The following is a 20,652-nucleotide window of genomic DNA, read 5'->3' as shown; positions in this document are numbered from 1 at the left end:
TTAGGCGCACCGGGTTATTAGGCGCACTGTGGATTTTTGAGAAAATGAAAGGACTTTGTGTGCCTTATAGTCCAAAAAATACGGTGTATGTCATGTATATACTGTATTAATATGGTGCATGTCATGTATATACTGTAATAATACGGTGTATGTCATGTATATACTGTATTAATATGGTGCATGTCATGTATATACTGTAATAATATATGAAGCTGACTAGTGTATTGAACTGCTGCACACAAAAAGGTGAAATTCAGTCAAAACCAGCACCCCAATTATGTTGACAGCGCAATTATTTTTCTGACAAATACACCTAGGAATGGGTATTATTTACATTTTAACCGATTGGTACTTTTTAAACGATGCCTGTGCTTAAAAATTGTCCAAAACAGTACTCAAAAAACCCACCATTTACTTCGGTAATACACCTTAAGTAAGATGATAACTATATAGTGATGAGTACCTTTTACATTTGAACTGATACCATACCAATTCACGGTACATGAGAAATTAATACCGATATCACCAGTAACAATTTTCAGTACTTTTTTTCTAAGGTAATAAATATTAATATGTTTTGGAATAAAATTTCAATATTTTCATTTAACACTGAGCTGAAAATGACCATAATTGTGCTGTCCAGTTGATCTATTTTATTTTGTTTCACTTCTCAGTGTCATTTGCAAGTATGCATTCATTTCAGTTTGTCTTATGTGTGTTTTGCTTTAGTCAGGAAGTAGTCTTTGCCATGAAGTTGAATGTACTAGTTTTGTCTTTTGTTGGACCCCTACAATTCGGTGCCCAACATTATTACTAGTAATACATTTAAAGGTAAGAAAAAAAATGCACAACAACTTGTTTATTGTTATTTCAGCAGTACAGAACAGACAGTGTGTTTTAATGTTGATGCTTATAATTCTGATGGTTGATTGGAGCATAAGAAGATGAACGAAGTTTGAAAATAGTGTCAAGACTATAATATTTAATCCAAATTACAAATATTTAAAATATGATATCCCAGCACTTGTTGCATGAGGGGCTGAGTCTGCATTAATTTCGCAACAAAATAAGGCACTGATAGTGACCTAATATTTTGGTTTCTGGTTACTGCCGTTTACGTCTGCACTGGTACCGTTACAGAGTTACGGTACTCATCCCGAAATAAACCATATGCTGGTGGTGTTGTATTTCAAAGTAGGGCTGGGCGATATATCGATATGCTGGATATATCGCGGGTTTGTCTGTGTGCAATATAGAAAATGACGATATCGTGATATTCGAGTATACGTTCTCACGCAGTTGCTTTTAGCTGCAGGCATTACACTACAGGCTCTTCTCACTCTTTCTTGTCTCTCCTTCTCACAAAGACGTAAAACAAGCACACTTTACATACGTCACATACGTATACGCCCTCACGGAGCAGAGAGGTAGCAGCATGGGTAACAATAGCTGTGGTGGGAGTGGTAATACAAGAGGAGGAAGGTGCGAATCTGGTAACAAATCAAGGAAGAAAAATTAATTCCCAAGAAAAACAGCAGGGGGTCCATCGTCTGGCTTCAAGTGGGAATATGTCGAACAGACAATTGTAATTTGTCAAGTGTGGGGCAAACGCATTCCTACAAAAAGTAGCATTACTGCTAATATGTAGCATCATTTGAAAAGTCACCTGCTAGAGCAAGGGTAGGGAACCTATGGCTCTAGAGCCAGATGTGGCTCTTTTGATGACTGCATCTGGCTCTCGGATGAATCTGAGCTGACATTGCTTAACAGGATAAGTAGTGAATAATTCCACTTGTAATCACAGTGTTAAAAACAACGTTCAAAATATAAACATTCTCATGCATTTTTATGTTCAAGAAGTTGCGTTAATGGTAAGAAGTAATTTATTTATTATTGGTTAGTGTGGGGCTTGCCCTCCTGGGGGTTTTTCAGACCACCAATATCCTGTTTTAGGGTTACAATATTGTTTTATTTTATTTTTCTCTCAGTTGCTTTCGAGCAATTGTCTTTTTCTCTTTCGTCCTCACTCGCGCTCTGGCTCCAGCCCCAACCCTGCCTCTCCTCCTGGCTGCTGCTTATAACAGAGCGACAGGTGATGAGTTAAAAAGGCCCAGGTGGGCCGTCTACGCACCTGTCGCTGATTTCGAGGCCGGTCCTGGCAACATCCCGCTTTGCTGCAGGCTCGCAGGCCACGTCCCCTCCACAGTTAGCTTCAGAATAACAATGTTATTACAAAGAATAAGAGACTTGTTATACTCTGAAAATGTTGGTCTTACTTAAAAATGCACGCGTTTAGTTGTGTTCAGTGTTAAAAAATATATTATATGGCTCGTAGGGAAATACATTTTAAAATATTTGGCTTCTCGGCTCTCTCAGCCAAAAAGGTTCCCGACCCCTCTGCTAGAGAATGAAGAGTGTTTACTCCACATGTCAACATCTCCTTTCGGTGCCACACCAACAAAATGCCGAGGCAACTATTTCCTCATCAACACCGTATGGAAAACAATAGTCAACAACATACGGCGATAAGGTTCGCATTAACCTACCATATAGCGATTTGATTTCCTATTATGCAGCTCATTTTTATTTGACAGTTATTGAAATATCTTGTGTGACATCATGCACAAAAGTGCACTTTATTTGTTTTAAACTATTGTAGTAGCGTTCTGTACAAAAAGTGCACTTTAGTGTTGTTTTGATATGTCATCTTAGTGACATCATGCACAAAAGTGCACTCATAGCCTGTTTTAAAATGTCTCTGACAATCTTGCACTTTCTGTTTTGGAAATGACATGAATGTTTTTGCCACTGCCTAATAACTGTTTAATAAATACACTTTTAGTTGTGATTTCCATCTCTGCATGAAAGTTTAAAAGTAGCATATATGAATGCAGTATGAAGAAGAATGTTTGAATGTAGACACATAGAATCATCATACTGCTGTGAATATATGCATCAAGTGTTCATTCAAGGCTAAGCCAAATATGGAGATATTAAAAAAGGCCATATCGCCATTCCCTACTCCAAAGTTCCACCCTTTAAGTTAGACTGACCTAAAATTTCTCCAAACAACTTTAGGGTGTTTGGATAGAAAACCACAAAAACTGGTGCACACCCTTTAAGGCAGGGGTCGGGAACCTTTTTGGCTGAGAGAGCCAAGAAGCCAAATATTTTAAAATGTATTTCCCTAAGAGCCATATAATATTTTTTTTAACACTGAACACAACTAAACGTGTGCATTTTTAAGTAAGACCAACATTTCCAGAGTATAATAGGTCTCTTATTCTTTATAATAACATTGTTATTCTGAAGCTAACTGTGGAGGGGGCGTGGCCTGCGGGCCTGCAGCAAAGCAGGATGTTGCCAGGACCGGCCTCGAAATCAGCGACAGGTGCGCAGACGGCCCACCTGGGCCTTGTTATCTAATCACCTGTCGCTCTGTTATAAGCAGCAGCCAGGAGGAGAGACGGTGTTGGGGCTGGAGCCAGAGCGTGAGTGAGGACGAAAGAGAAAAAGACAATTGCTGGAAAGCAACTGAGAGAAAAATAAAATAAAACAATATTGTAACCCTAAAACAGGCTCTTGGTGGTCTGAAGAACCCCCAGGAGGGCAAGCCCCACACTAAACAATAATAAATAAATTACTTCTTACCATTAATGCAACTTCTTGAACATGAAAAAGCATGAGAATGTTTTATATTTTTAACACTGTGGAATTATTCATTACTTATCGTGTTAAGCAATGCTAGCTCAGATTTATCCGAGAGCCAGACGCAGTCATCAAAAGAGCCACATCTGGCTCTAGAGCCATAGGTTCCCTACCCCTGCTTTAAGGGGTTCACAAGCACGATGTTGAAAAACATGGCCACCACGCTACAGGCGTCCTTACCAACTGATATACCATGACGTGTTGGGATCTTTTACATTTGCATCCGCCCTCACTCCCTTAATGTAGTCCATTCATCAAATCATTCTCCATCATTCCACTGCCTCCTCACAACCTTTGACTTGTTGTTAATGTACTCCCTGAACACACTTGATGACCTTTGTATTACTCTCATTTATCAACAATGCTCCCTATAAAGTTGTCCTCTTAATCATTGAATTGTGCTTGTCTGTACAGGTACCTCCAGTTCACCCTCCGACTGGGCAGCCGAAGCACCCTGAGCTCCTGTCCTGCTCCTGACCAACCAGGAGAGGGTGTCTTACTGCATTATTCCACTGACAACGGCATTACCTGGACTTTGCTGCAGCACTATGCTTACCAAGGCTTCCACGAGCCCAGGTGTGTGTTTATGGAAATACTTTCACACTCACATCTTCAATACTGTATTTTTCGGACCATAGGGTGCACCGGATTAAAAGGCGCACTGCTGATGATCGAGGTCTGTTTTCATACAAAAGGCGCATTAATGGGGTCATATAATGATTTGTTTCTAAATTTAAAACACTATCTTATGGTCTACATAACATGCAATGGTGGTTCATTGGTGAAATTGGTGCATTTTCAAGTCGCTTTCTGAGCATCGTGGCTCACCTTCGACAGCGTCTTCTTCCCGTCACCTTTGTTGTAGCGGTGTAGCGTGCAAGGATGGGAGTGGAAAAAGTGTCAAAAGATGGAGCTAACTGTTTTAATGACATTCAGACTTTACTTCAATCAATAATGGAGCATCATCTCCTCATCCGGAGGCTCACTAGTGCTGCAACAACGTCCCGTGAAAAAACGTCTGACCAGAACTCTCTAATAACTAAAGTTCCTTGGGTGAATAATGTAAACTCACTAGTCCAGTATGTTTTAGGGCAGGGGTAGGGAACCTATGGCTCTAGAGCCAGATGTGGCTCTTTTGATGACTGCATCTGGCTCTCAGATAAATCTTAGCTGACATTGCTTAACACGATAATTATGAATAATTCCGCTGGAATTCACAGTGCTAAAAATAACGTTCAAAATATAAAACATTCTCATGCATTTAAATCCATCCATCCGTTTTCTACCGCACCTGTTCAAGAAGTCGCATTAATGGTAAGAAGTATTTTATGTCATGATGGGGGTGGGGTCGCAGCTTGCTGCGGGGTCGTTCTCCCAGGAAGGCAGACGGACTACTCAGGACATGGCATTTAGGTAAAAACATGACTTAATTTAAACTAAAAAAAGATATAAACAAAAATCGCTCACAGCGGAGGCACAACTTGGGCTAAGGAAGAAAGCTAACGCATAAACAGACTGCGAACACAAATCAAACAACACTTACCTGGCATGGCATGAAGCACGAAACTATGGCAAGGCATGAAACAAGTCAGCACAGGGCGACTGACTGGCAAAGACAAGCTTAAATACTGCCTCTGATTAGTGCTCGGGAAGCAGGTGAGCGGGGATTTTGTCCACCAGAGACAGGTGGACAAAATGAGTAACCAAGGAAACCAGACAAGGGAGTGGAAAAAAACAGGAACTTAAAGAGTCCAAAACCCAAACAGCACATGGCCAAACAAAAACATGATCAACAACAGACATGATATTTTATTTATTATTGGTTAGCTTCAGAATAACAATGTTATGAAAAAGAATAAGAGACTTATTATACTTTAAAAATGTTGGTCTTACTTAAAAATGCACGCATTTAGTTTTATTTAGTGTTAAAAAATATGATATGGCTCTCACGGAAATTCATTTTGAAATATTTGGCTTTCATGGCTCTCTCAGCCAGAAAGGTTCCCGACCCCTGTTTTAGGGCTTTCATGGCGAGTTTACTGACAGATATAAGTAACAACTTTACACTACTTTATATTAGAAATGGCATCAGTGAAGGTTCAATGTCCCATAACAAGAAAATAGAGAAAAAGAAGAAACTTATGACTACGGGGTCACCAACGACTACAATGGCGGAAGCGCGCACATTTACAGGAATCATGCAGATCCCAAATACACATCAGCAGGTACCAGAAGGGAAGAAAAGTTGGTTTTGCATTATATTGCAAAACAAAACGCCAGATAATGTCTGCTAATAGGTGCCATTTTGCTGTCTTATACACACACCACAATAATACTCGTATGTTTAATGGGCCGACAATCCATCAAGCAGTACTAAAAACATTTTGACAGATTTTTAAGCGCGGTATGTAATGTTCTATATTCTCAATGGAACATTTAAAGTATTGGTGTTGTTTATTGGCGTCATCTTGCAGTCTACACGTATCTCTTATGTGTGACTGCCATCTACTGGTCACACTTATCATTACACCCTGTACCTAATAAAATTGCTTCGAGGTCGGTAAGCACAACCAAAATTATGCTGTACATCAGGCGCACCAGGTTTTAAAGCGCAGTGTCGATTTTTTTGAGAAAATTAAAGGATTTTAAGTGTGCCTTATCGTCCGAAAAATACAGTACTTGAGGTACTGGAACCGATTGAGGCAGTTAGCGCCATCTATTTGTGTTATGAAGACAAAGTGGGGCCCTAGTGGGGATGTGTGTCACCCTGACTTGTGAACTACTACAAATTAGTTCCGCTTCTTACTTCAAAGAGTAAACCCCATGTGATTATTTTTGTTCACTATTTTTACATTAACAATTATCTTTAACCACCTAATGAAGCCAAATAAATATTGATAATAACAATGTCTTTTTTTCTCCTGCGAACAGGATCGTGTCTGTCGAGCTACCGTCTGCCGCGCGAAAGTTTGGCGTGCAGTTCCGCTGGTGGCAGCCGTACCATTCGGGGCGCGGCCAGGACGTTTGGGCCCTGGATGAGATCAGCATGACGTCTGTGCTTTTCAACACCATAAGTCTGGACTTCAGCAACGTGCTGGATGTCACTCAGAGTCTTGGCTTTTTCCTCGGCCACGTTCAGCCCTACTGCCAGCACGACTGGACCCTCAGGTAAAGATTGTCCAGCACACGGGGATAACCTGCCAGCAACACATTTTGAAAGTCTCGTTATTTTCAGCCAATGAACGCCTGGTAATAATCTGCTTGACTATTTCTGTCAGTTTCTCTGGTGAGCCGAGCCCTGGCTCGAGTATTCGTTACGTGGAGACTCAGTCGATGCAGATCGGCGCCTCCTACAGTCTGCAGTTCTCGCTGGTTATGGGTTGTGGTCGGGAGTCGTCCCCTCATATCGACACTCAAGTCCGCCTGGAGTTCTCCACCAATCACGGCCTCACTTGGCACCTGGTCAAAGAGGTATGAACCTTTACTTTGTCGTATTCAAGCATCCAGAACGTATTCACAGCGCTTCACTTTTCCACTTATGTTACAGTCTAATTAAAAATTTGAATAATCTCATTTTTGTCCTCAAAATTCTACATGCAATACCCCATAATGGCAATGTATAAAGGATGTTTTTTTGAAAATGTATTTAAAACAAAAAACAATCACACATACACAGCCCTTGCTCAACATTTTGTTGATGCACCTTTGGCAGCCATTATAGCCTGAAGTCATTTTAAATATCAATCAATCAATGTTTATTTATATAGCCCTAAATCACAAATGTCTCAAAGGGCTGCACAAGCCACAACGACATCCTCGGTACAAAGCCCACTTACGGGCAAGGAAAAACTCACAACCCAGTGGGATGTCAATGTGAATGACTATGAGAAACCTCTGTTCCGCGGCCTTGATGTATTGTGCCGTCTCGTCCAAAGTCAACAACAACAAGTGTGTGTCCATGAGAGCTGCGCTGTCCTTCAGGAGAGTCTTGAAGCTAGGGAAACAATCCAAGTTGGAATGATTTTGTATGCGAGTGAAAATAAAATTAGATTTTCACTCTAAATTGCCTATGACTGATCCTCAAAACCTGCGAGGTAGACAGTCCGATGTAATCCACAGTTCTTCTTGCATCCTCCAATCATTTGTGGCAGCTTTGGGGTACTTTGAAGACTGCCAGCAACTTCCAATTTGTGGACAAACCAGAGCAACGCTTACTCCAATCAGCAGATGTTCTGTTGTCATAATTCCCAATAAGTGGATGTCTTCACGGCTTCACGGTGGGAGAGGGGTTAGTGCGTCTGCCTCACAATACAGAGGTCCTGCAGTCCTGGGTTCAAATCCAGACTCGGGATCTTTCTGTGTGGAGTTTGCATGTTCTCCCCGTGAATGCGTGGGTTCCCTCCGGGTACTCCGGCTTCCTCCCACTTCCAAAGACATGCACCTGGGGATAGGTTGATTGGCAACACTAAATTGGCCCTAGTGTGTGAATGTGAGTGTGAATGTTGTCTGTCTATCTGTGTTGGCCCTGCGATGAGGTGGCGACTTGTCCAGGGTGTACCCCGCCTTCCGCCCGATTGTAGCTGAGATAGGCGCCAGCGCCCCCCGCAACCCCAAAAGGGAATAAGCGGTAGAAAATGGATGGATGGATGTCTTCACGTCCTGGACAGAAAAGGGTCGCCAGGCACGCGGCCCTCCTTCTTCTCCCAAGAGTCCGTGGTGTGTCCAGCAACAACCGCTTCGTCACGACAGCAGGTTCCCCCAAACCCAAGATCTTGTTAATTTTGTTGAGGCCAGTTAAATAGTTCCAATGTTTAGATTTGGAGAGCAGTGCAAAAAGAGGCAACAAAAAAGTTAAGACAAGACAAAACAACGAAGCAAGCAGGAGAGGAAAGGGGAGCGTCCACCCTCCATGAGTGAAAGAGTAACGCTTTTAATGTGTGACTCAAACAAGAGAATTGGGTCGAAAATAAAAACACATAATCTGAAAATGTTAACACATTAGAACTTATGATTAAATGGATTGGTATGTTCATAGTAGCACACTTTATGTTTTATCCTAATGACCTTTTTTGAAGTGTAATTGTTGGGTCTATGTTTGTTTTACAAACATAGACCCAAACGTCCAACACAACATGTTAAATATGGAAAAAATAAAAGAATAATATAACATATGCAGACCTTTCTTATTCAGCACGTGCTTTACTTTATAAAGAATAGCTATGGATTTGGATATTTTCCCCTTTATATATTCAATATGTACAAGTATGTAATTTGCAATTACATACATGCTTTAATCATTGAGGAAGTTCTCAGCCTTTGATCATAAATATTCAGAAAGCTTAAAAAAGCTATTTGGAGATCATTTAGTGGGGCTCATGTGTGCATGAAGTCCACAATGTAACATATAGTATGTTTTATTGTGTACTGTTGCTTGACTTCCTGTGTGTAAGAAGGAACCAACACATGTTCTATGAAAATGATGCACTTGCAAATAATACTCCTGTTTCTGCGTTTTTAAGTACTCTATATGTCCTTGACCTAGGCCTGTCTTCCTGGCATGCCGAGCTGCTCGGAGTTCACAGCTCCCAGCGTCTACCACCCATCAGAGTTTGGAAACTGGAGACGCATCACTCTGTCGCTGCCTCAGAAGACATGGTAACACAACGCTCATGCACGTATTGTGATGCCCATCATTGTAACGTCTTCAAAAGAAAGTAGAGATGTCCGATATTCGGACTGCCGATATTATCGGCCGATAAATGCTTTAAAATGTAATATCGGTATCGGTTTCAAAATGATCAGTATTAGTTTCAAAAAGTAAAATGTATTACTTTTTAAAACGCCACAGTGTACACGGACGTAGGGAGAAGTAAAGAGCGCCAATAAACCTTAAAGCAGAGGTTCTTAACCTTGTTTGAGGTATCGAACCCCACCAGTTTCATATGCACATTCACCGAACCCTTCTTTAATGAAAAATAAAATGTAGTTTTTTTTCAAATTCAAGACAAAGTCATGTTTTTGGTAACACTTTAGTATGGGGAACATATTCTAACTAACAAAGACTTAATTTAAAAGGGTTAGGGTTAGTGTCAGGGTTAGAGGGTGAGGGTTATAATAAGGCCATGCCGAATAAGGCATTAATAAGTACTTAATAATGACTAGTTAAGAGCCAATATGTTACTAATTTGCATGTTAATAAGCAACTAATTAATGGTGAATATGTTCCCCATACTTAAGTGTTACCATGTTTTTTTAGTGGTGCACAAAATGAACCGTGCATGAACATCACCTTGTTCAAACAACAAAAACCAACACAGTGCATAAACTCACAACAAAATTCACACCTGCAAATCAGTCTGACTTCTGCTGTTGCCGTATCCGTAATACGCCGATAGGGAGAAGTTTTTATTTACACGATGAGTCGGGTGTGTTTTGACCTCCGCCGAACCCCTGAGGCCGACTCACCGAACCCCTAGGGTTTGATCGAACCCAGGTTAAAAACCAGTCACATTATACCTACAGCTTTTCACACAAACACAAGTGACTGCAAAGCATACTTGGTCAACAGCCATACCGGTCACACTGAGGGTGGCCGTATAAACAACTTTAACACTGGTACAAATATGTGCCACACTGTGAACCCACACCAAACAAGAATGACAAACACATTTTGGGAGAACATCCACACCGTAACACAACATAAACACAACAGAACAAATACCCAGAACCCCTTGCAGCAGTAACTCTCCCGCGATGTTACAATATGCACCCTACCCCCCAACCCCGCCCACCTCAACCTCCTCATGAGACATGAGCGCATGTTCCAAATTCCAAGCTGCTGTTTTGAGGCATGTAAAAAAAAATAATGCACTTTGTGACTTCAATAATAAATATGGCAGTGCCATGTTGGCATTTTTTTTCCATAACTTGAGTAGATTTATTCTGGAAAACCTTGTTACATTGTTTAATGCATCCAGCGGGGCATCACAACCAAATGAGGCATAATAATGTGTTAATTCCACGACTGTATAGATCGGCATTGGTTGATATCGGAATCAGTAATTAAGAGTTGGACAAAATCGGATATTGGCAAAAAGCCATTATTGGACATCTATTAAAAAGCATTCACATGGCTTTAATTACACTGGTATTCAAGTAATAATGATAATAATGGATTAGACTTGTATAGCACTTTTTTCTTGTTAATCAAAGCATATGACGCTGCGTTCATTCTTTTGCTCGAAATTCACAAGAGGTGGAAATTGTATGAACAAGAGGGGAAAGAGACTACAAAACCTATATACCGTGTTTTTTGTATTATAAATCGCAACGGCCGAAAATGCATAATAAAGAAGGAAAAAAAACATATTTAAGTCGCACTGGAGTTTAAGTCACATTTTCGGGGGAAATTTATTTGATAAAGTCCAACACCAAGAATAGAATTGAAAGGCAATTTCAAATAAATAAAGAATAGTGCCTAAGTGCTTGATTTGATACACCGGGCCAAGTGATTAGGGCACCTGATTCTCATCATTTGGATGGGTGGCCAAATACTTTTGGCGATATAGTGTATATATGTTTTTGGAGTTATCTGTCTTAACGTTTTTAGTATTCAATCAGACATTGTGAGTTTTGTATTAGTGTTCCTAAAAATCGACATACCGGGCCCCCCAGACACCTTTTTTTCCTCACAATTTGGTCCCACGAGTCAAAATAATTGCCCAGGCCTGCTATAAGGGAAATCCCAGCTGGGTTTTTTTTTTTTATATATACTTTTTTAAAATGGCACACATTAAAAACTGCTGATGACAGAATACTTTATGTGAGTACTAACAGCTAAAACGCAATCCTTCCACATTGACATTATGGACCTTTCATCTCTCCCTAGGTTTGATGGTTGCTTGTGACATGAGCCGTAGGTTGCACATAAATAAAAACACACATACTGCACTTTGACCTTCACGTCATTCTTATTTCTAAGCTCTTAAAGACGCATTCTCTAATCTGATGCTCTGTAGATCACAGGGTCATGGCTGTAAATTGGTTTGGAGGAAGTCAGAGGTGATTTCCAGCTCTGTTTTTCATGGCTGCACAAACAATGCTGCACACTTTATCTAATATTTTGCTTTATTTGCTTGAACAGTACATTTGCTAATGTCTCTTTGTTTGTGAATTACCTAAATGCTCTAATTATTGCCTTGGCACTTATTTACCTGATCTGCAAAGAGGAGGATTTGTTAATTGGTAGGAAACAAGCTTTTTAAAACTCATTGTATTTCCTATGTTTTTATTGCTTTAAAGGGGAACATTATCACCAAACCTATGTAAGCGTCAATATATACCTTGATGTTGCAGAAAAAAGACCATGTATTTTTTTTAACCGATTTCCGAACTCTAAATGGGTGAATTTTGGCAAATTAAACGCCTTTCTGTTTATTGGTCCTTTACCGATGACGTCAGAACGTGACGTCACCGAGGTAATACACCCTGCATTTTCATTTTCACATTACAAACACCGGGTCTCAGCTCTGTTATTTTCCGTTTTTTTCGACTATTTTTTGGAACCTTGGAGACATCATGCCTCGTGGGTGTGTTGTCGGTGGTTGTAACAACACTAACAGGGAGGGATTCAAGTTGCACCACTGGCCCGAAGATGCCAAAGTGTCTGCCGCCAGACCCCCATTGAATTTGAAAGTGTCTGCCGGCGATGCTAAGACAGACATGGCACAGAGATGTATGGATAACCTGCAGATCCATTTGCAACGATTAAGTCAACAAAATCACAAAGGTGAGTTTTGTTGATGTTGTTGACTTATGTGCTAATCAGACATATTTGGTCACGGCATGACTGCCAGCTAATCGATGCTAACATGCTACGCTAATCGATGCTTACATGCTATTTACGCTAGCTGTATGTACATTTGAAACTAGATACCCACATTAAATGCGAAACAAACACTTACCAAACGACGGATTTAAGTTGCTCCAGTGTCACAAGATGCGAAAGTCCAGATCGTTTGGTCCGCACATTTTACCGGCGATGCTAATAAGGCAGCCATGCTATGGGCCACTTCATTAGGTACACCCATGCTATGGCCGAATAGCGTCAATAGCTATTCGCTCAATAGCTTCAATTTCTTCTTCAATTTGGTTTTCGCTATCTGCCTCCATACTCCGACCATCTGTTTCAATACATGCGTAATCTGTTGAATCGCTTAAGCCGCTGAAATCCGAGTCTGAATCCGAGCTAATGTCGCTATATCTTACTGTGATAACCGCCATGTTGTTTGTATTGGCAGCCCTGTATGACGTCACAGGGAAATGGATAGTGGTTTCGAAGATAGCGAAAATAAGGCACTTTAAAGCTTTATTTAGGGATATTCCGGGACCGGTAAAATTTTGAAAAAAACTTCAAAAAATACAACAAGCAATTGGGAACTGATATTTGTTTTTTTTAACCCTTTTGAAATTGTGATAATGTTCCCCTTTAATGGAGTCAGTGTCGCTGCTTTTGTCGAGCAGTTCAGTGACAATTCCTGCTTTCCTGAAATCATGTCCCTCAATAGGAGCCATGTTGGGGTCTTTACTTAAACACACAAATGGAAATGAAACGGCACGGCCTGGCGCAGTCTTATATCCCAGCATGCACCGCGCACTTCTTCTTCTACGGGGGAAAATGAAGGCGGCGGCTGCTTACCGTAGTTGTGAGACCTGTTGTGGCTCAATATTGGTCCATATATAAAGCGCACCGGATTATAAGGCACACTGTCAGCTTTTGAGAACATTTTAGGTTTTTAGGTGCGCCTTATAGTGCAGAAAATACAGTAGGCATTATTTTTAGGGACCGGCTTTCCACTTGCGACAGATAAATACAGCAAAAATATGTGCATGAAAAATACAACTCACTATAATGCTGAATTAGTAAGAGCCCTGGGATTGTTTTTTTGCAATGAGATTCAGATGGGAAGTTGTCACATTTATATTTTATATGTTCATTAATGGGCTTTGTATCATGTTACAACAAATATAACAAATTGCAACTTTTAATGTACATCTATATCGGAGAAAATGCAGTCATTTATACATTGTTTAATGTTTCTCTGCGGACAGGTACCGGTCCTCGAACCAGTGGTTGGGGACCAATGGTCTACATAACATGTAATGTTGCATAGATGATGTTTTACAGATCATCTTGAAGCCGCTTTCTAACAGTCGCTTCAGGATGCGCCGTTTTGTGGGCGGTCTTATTCACGTGGCTCACCTTCGACAGCGTCTTCTCCCCGTCGTCTTTGCTGTAGCGGTGTAGCGTGCAAGGACGGGAGTGGAAGGAGTCTCAAAAAATGGAATTAACTGTTTTAATGACATTTAGACTTTACTTCAATCAATAACGGAGCAGCATCTCCTCATCTGTGGCTCACTAGTGCAACAACAACGCCGGAAATGTGGCTTACTGGAACTCTCGTAAATAAAGTTCCTTGAGTGAATAATGTAAACTCACTATACCTGTATGACTTAGCGCTTTCATGGCAAGTCTACTGACAGATATAAGTAAGAACTTTACACTACTTCATATTAGAAATGGCAACAGCAGAGGATGAATGCCACATAAGAAGATAGAGAAAAAATTAAGAAGCTTATGCCTACAGTGTCGGCACGGACTACAATGGTAGACTCGAGCACATTTTCAGGACTTATGCAGATCCCAAATACAGATCAGCAGGTACCAGAAGGAAAGAAAAGTTGGTTTTGCATAATATTGTGAAACAAAACGGCAGATATTATACTGTCTTACCTTTGCGGTCCTTATACACACATCATAATAATAGTTGTATTCTTAATATGTCGACACTCCATCCAGCGGTGCGGCTTCATAGCTTACCGAAGTCGTACTGAGAACATTTTGACAGATTTTTGAGCGCCGTGTGTAATGTTCTATATTCTAAATGGAACATTTAAAGTTTTGGTGTTGTTAACTGCCATTATATTGCAGTCTGCACATATCTTTTATGTACGACTACCATCTACTGGTCACACTTAACATTACACCATGGACCAAATAAAATTGCTTCGATGTCAGTAAGCACAACCAGAATTATGTCGTACATTAGACACCCAGGTTATAAGGCACAATTAAAGGACTATAAAAGTGTGCCTTATGGTCCGAAACATGCGGTAACTGGAGCATTTAGGGTATGTAATAGAAATATCAAACAATTGATTATGATGAATTTGTGTCCCTTCAAATGTTTGGATACAGGGCAAGAGATCTCCTGTTTCTCAAGCAATGAAGTATTATGTATGTAATGGATGTCTATGTTCAGGTCCAGTGCCACAAGGTTCCGATGGATCCAGAACTACTATGGAGAGCAGGACGAGTGGGCCCTGGATGACATTTACATCGGCCAGCAATGTCCTAATATGTGCCATGGACACGGATGGTGCGACCATGGACACTGCAGGTCAGCCTTGGCAACCATGTCCCAACAAAACCAACACATACCGTATTTCCTTGTCTGCCGCCGGGTATATAATATGCGCCTGCCTAGAATTACTGCCGGGTCAAACTCGTTTCGAAAAATAATTAGCGCTTGCTTAGCAATAACGCCGGCTCAAGATTAACTTCGGGTCAAACTCGTTTCGCAAAATATTATTTTTAATAGCACGTCTAGATTTCCCGCCGGGTCAAACTCGTCACGTCACGAGTGACACTTCCCCTAAATATGCTAAAGAGAACAGTAAGCAGCTATGTTTTATTAATATACCGTAGCTGCGTGTGTCAAATATGAGTCATTAAATGACTCCCGTCTCCTGGTGGTAGAGGGCGCCAGTGATCCTTCTTGCCACTACTTGTGACAAGCAGCAAGAGTGAGCAGCGATTGTTTATTTTTTCCTCTCGCTTGCACTTTTAACATGGAGGATTACATATCTAAAATAAAACAGTTTTCTAAACTGGACTTTCAATCGAAGCAGGAGGTAATAAATTAAGATCTCCATCGAGACAGACAGACTTTTAAAACTGAAGAAAGATAAGGAAGACTTCTATAAACAAGTTATCGATGCTTTTGATCAGAAGGAGCTGCGCATGGACTTCATTTATAAGTAAATGTAAGACCATAATAACGTTTTTTTTTTTATTAAATGTGCTTTTCATGATGGTATCCTTACATCACACTCAAATTTATAAGCGCAGGCCTAAATTTACCGCATGCCTTTGGTGAGTGCCGGAGTGAGAAGAGGTTTTAAAATAATTAGCGCCCCGGCCGCAATTCAAGGAAATACGGTAATAATAAATAAATGGTTTGTACTTGTATAGCGCTTTTCTACCTTCAAGGTACTCAAAGCGCTTTGACACTACTTCCACATTCACCCATTCATACACACATTCACACACTGATGGAGGGAGATGCCATGCAAGGCGCTAACCAGCACCCATCAGGAGCAAGGGTGAAGTGTCTTGCCCAAGGACACAACGGCAGTGACTAGGATGGCAGAAGCGGGAATCGAACCTGCAACCCTCTGGTTGCTGACACAGCCACTCTACCAACCGAGCTGTACCGCCCCCAATATACCTCTCTCAAAACAATGACAAATCCCGTCTTTCGGCAGGTGTGACGACGGCTTCTCCGGAACAGACTGCCTGCCCGCCTCCCCCCTTTCTTCCAGTGTGCTATCGGACTTTGAGTCCCAGGATGCGCTGCTGGCCACATGGCAGGAAGTGATCGGCGGAGAGGTGGTCAGCCCTGACGTGGGCTGCGGGGTGGTGTCGTCTGGTTCATCCCTCTACTTCAGCAAGGTATAACGTGATGGTATAAGATCGTCTTGTTGCCCTGCATAATTCTGACTACGGTATATTAGTACTGGTATAGTATCGCGGTACTAATGAATAAAAAACGGTACTATACTCTGTTTGAAACGTACCGCTTCCCTGGCATGACGGCACGTCTTGACATTGCTGGTTTTACGAGCAAAGGAGCATGTTCGGACTAGAATCAACACCACCCACATTTAAGAGTTGCTCCACCCAAAGTGCACATCTTATAAACCCCGTTTCCATATGAGTTGGGAAATTGTGTTAGATGTAAATATAAACCGAATACAATGATTTGCAAATCCTTTTCAACCCATATTCAGTTGAATATGCTACAAAGACAACTGTTAACCTTTTTTTTTGTACAAATAATCATTACCTTTAGAATTTGATGCACGTGACAAAGAAGTTAGGAAAGGTGGCAATAAATACTGATAAAGTTGAGGAATGCTCAGCAAACACTTATTTTGGAACATCCCACAGGTGTGCAGGCTAATTGGGAACAGGTGGAACAGCTTCCCAAAAAATGCTCAGTCTTTCACAAGAAAGGATGGGGCGAGGTACACCCCTTTGTCCACAACTGCGTGAGCAAATAGTCAAACAGTTTAAGAACAAACTTTCTCAAAGTGCAATTGCAAGAAATTTAGGGATTTCAACCTCTACGCTCCATAATATCATCAAAATGTTCAGAGAATCTGGAGAAATCACTCCACGTAAGCGGCATGGCCGGAAACCAACATTGAATGACCGTGACCTTCCATCCCTCAGACGGGACTGTATCAAAAACCGTCATCAATCTCTAAAGGATATCACCACATGGGCTCAGGAACACTTCAGAAAACCACTGTCACTAAATACAGTTGGTCGCTACATCTGTAAGTGCAAGTTAAAGCTCTAATATGCAAAGCGAAAGCCATTTATCAACAACATCCAGAAACGCTGCTGGCTTCTCTGGGCCCGAGATCATCTAAGATGGACTATAGTGCATTCAATTGAATATGGGTTGAAAAGGATTTGCAAATCATTGTATTCTGTTTTTATTTACCTCTAACCCAATTTCCCAACTCAAATGGAAATGTGTTTTGTAGATGAAGAGTTAAGTTGAAAGAGTTTTCTATTTTTTCGGAAATAACAGCTTCTTTCCAATTATTGCCTACGTCCAATTCAACCTTTTTGCGATTAAATGTCGCAGCTATGGTATAATAATAGCATTTATTTTAACATTTCTGACTAATGAGTGTGAAAGGCAGTCTTCCTGTACATCTCTTGCATTTGATTATAATCAATAATTAATGTATTTGTACTTCATGTTGTCTCCACACTGCAAAAAGTCAGTGTTCAAAAACAAGAAAAAAAAATACAAAAATGATGGGTATTTTATTTGAACTAAGCAAAATTTTCTGCCAATAGAACAAGAAGTCGGCTTGTCAAGACTTTCCAAAACAAGTCAAATTAGCTAACCTCAATAAACCCAATCATACCTTAAAATAAGTATATTCCCACTAATAACAAGTGCACTTTTCTTTGTAGAAAAAAAGAGACTTCTTTGCTCAATATGTTGAAAAATATTCTTAAATGAAGTAAATGCTAGTGCAATTATCTTGACATAATGATGTGTGCTCTGCATTACATTTCTTGAAACCAGCAAACTTATACTAAAAACTAGTTTATTCTTCTTAATGGAAAGGCAACAAAGCAACCGCTTGTTACTCTCAGGGTCTCGGAGCTGATCAGGCAAATCAGATTATCTAAAAATGCATTTTCCCATCGATAACATGACATCATCGCACCAAGTGCGTGCTCTTTCAGTCAATTAGTACACATATGTGCAGACCCCCGGCCCAATTTTTTTTAATTGTAATTTTGAAGACTATATATGAATGTGCATTTCAAAATTGTTTGAAATGTCACATGTTAAATGTTTCAATATTAACAGTCTGTTTACTGTACTGTGCCAACTGTACTACTATATGAGTACGTATGTTCTATTGTTTCATTCAAAATAAATCATCAAAGTCAATTTGGCTGTCATCTGTTTTAATTTTAAAACACATTTGTGTCAAAATCATGATTTATTTTTCATGCTTGAAGTAAGAAATTATTACTTTAGTAGAGACTTTTAGAAGCGACCTAAATTGAATTTTGTCTTTTCTGCATTATAAATGTTGTTACAATGTTTGATACTCGTGTTTAAACATGGCCAAAGCGTCAAATCATGAGGTTAATGCATGTTGGCGTGAGTCTGGCGGCAGATTTGTATGTGTCTGTTTGCAAGGTTTTGCAGTCTGGCTCAGTTGGGACGTCACTCCGAGGTAGATGTTCTTATTTAGACATTAAGTAAAAATCTCAGCTAGGGGTCAAGCTCCTCCCCCTCAGTTCCCTTTTTAGGCTATGTGGAAACACAAAAGAAAGTTGGATAAAGTATTATTTTCATCTAATCTCGGCAGAGGCATAATAACACCAACGTGCGACATGCGGTGACATAAACACTGTTATAAAAAGCGTTTTTATGTAGCGTCGGATTCGAACAGCCTGTGTGCAGTATGTTATGTTGTGACCGGGTGAATCTTATGTTTATGAAGTTTCTTCGTCCGTGTCTGGTGGGAAAAAATAGCGGTGACAACTTTAAGATATATATTTAAACGGTGTACAATTTCAAAAGATAAATGATGATGCTTTTGGAGAGGGTGGTGGCGTGGTTCTGTTTGCACTCTTAAAACGCCTCCACAATCGAATGTCTTGCAAAAAAACGGGTTATGAAAGTGACTGTGGAGCAAAATGTATGCAAAATTTAAACCAATGCATGTCTAGTACAAATTATCAAGACCAGTGCTTCTCAAACTTTTTTCACTAAGTACCACCTCAGAAAACACTTGGCTCTGCAGGTACCACCATAATGACCAACATTAAAATACAGTGGCATAGTAGGACTAAGTATTTATTAAAAACAAGGCAGATGTTTTATTAAACAGGTATATTTAATATTTTTGCCACTGTAACATCACACATAGTTTGAACAGTAAGACTGTGTTCAAATATAGAAAAATAAAACACTTTACCATAAACAAGTGATTATTTGGCGTACCATGAGATGGAGCCCCACAGTTTGAAAATCTTTTATCTATACCACAATGTTGTGTTTTAAATGTAAAGTGGGGCAAAAAAGTGTTTGGTCGGCCAGCGATTGTGCAAGTTTTGGCGTGGCGCAGTGGAAGAGTGGCCGTGCGCAACCCGAGGGTCCCTGGTTCAATCCCCACCTACTACCAACCTCGTCACGTCCGTTGTGTCCTGAGCAAGACACTTCACCCTTGCTCCTGATGCGTGCTGGTTAGCGCCTTGCATGGCAGCTCCCTCCATCAGTGTGTGAATGTGTGTGTGAATGGGTAAATGTGGAAGTAGTGTCAAAGCGCTTTGAGTACCTTGAAGGTAGAAAAGCGCTATGCAAGTACAACCCATTTATCATTTATCATTTGCTTTAAAAAAGTAGTTTTATACTTGTGTTAATGACACAGCTTTGCAACAGTTGATATTCTAGTTTCAAGCATGTTTTACTCAATATAGGTCATCAAATCTCAGCAACAAGCTGTAATATCTTACTGACATCATTTAGGACCAAAAGCCTTAAAACAAGTAAAACATTCTGACATAAAATCTGCTTAGTGAGAAGAATTATCTTTTCAGACAGAAAATGAGCAAATATCACCTTATTTGAAATATTTAATCTTACTTAGATTTCAGTTTTTGCAGTGCAGTGAGTGTATGTACATTATTCACTACCACTTATACGCAAAAAAGTCATGTACTTCACGTGTGTTGTCAGGCTGGCCTGCGGCAGCTGGTGAGTTGGGACCTGGACACGGAATGGGCGGAGTTTGTCCAGTTTTACCTGCGCGTGGGAGGAGACTGGGCCGACTGTAACCAGGCGGACAGCAGGGAAGAAGGAGTGCTGCTGCAGTACAGCAATGATGGAGGCATCACCTGGGGCCTCATCGCTGAAATGTACTTCACCGATTTCACCAAACCTCGGTGAGAGAACCAGGGCCAAGAAGAATAGAATAGAATAGAAAAGAAAGTACTTTATTTATCCCTGGGGGAAATTCAGCACCACAGTTCACTCAAAATAGACAATAAACACT

General features: G+C 40.5%; 1 protein-coding gene across 1 annotated transcript in view; it reads left to right on the top strand.

Annotated features, from left to right (window-relative positions):
* LOC133563538 (reelin-like) overlaps nt 1-20,652 on the top strand; it is a 311,302-nt gene that overhangs the window by 212,427 nt on the left and 78,223 nt on the right. The window contains exons 19-25 of the mRNA XM_061917708.1: nt 4,123-4,284; nt 6,640-6,876; nt 6,987-7,179; nt 9,251-9,363; nt 15,030-15,167; nt 16,315-16,501; nt 20,337-20,542. Of these exons, the coding sequence (XP_061773692.1) occupies nt 4,123-4,284; nt 6,640-6,876; nt 6,987-7,179; nt 9,251-9,363; nt 15,030-15,167; nt 16,315-16,501; nt 20,337-20,542 (1,236 nt within the window). The remainder of the gene's footprint in view (nt 1-4,122; nt 4,285-6,639; nt 6,877-6,986; nt 7,180-9,250; nt 9,364-15,029; nt 15,168-16,314; nt 16,502-20,336; nt 20,543-20,652) is intronic.

The sequence above is a fragment of the Nerophis ophidion genome, linkage group LG12 (genome assembly GCF_033978795.1).
Source record: "Nerophis ophidion isolate RoL-2023_Sa linkage group LG12, RoL_Noph_v1.0, whole genome shotgun sequence".
Taxonomy (NCBI): Eukaryota; Metazoa; Chordata; class Actinopteri; order Syngnathiformes; family Syngnathidae; genus Nerophis; species Nerophis ophidion.
This window is presented reverse-complemented; position numbering and strand designations above follow the sequence as displayed.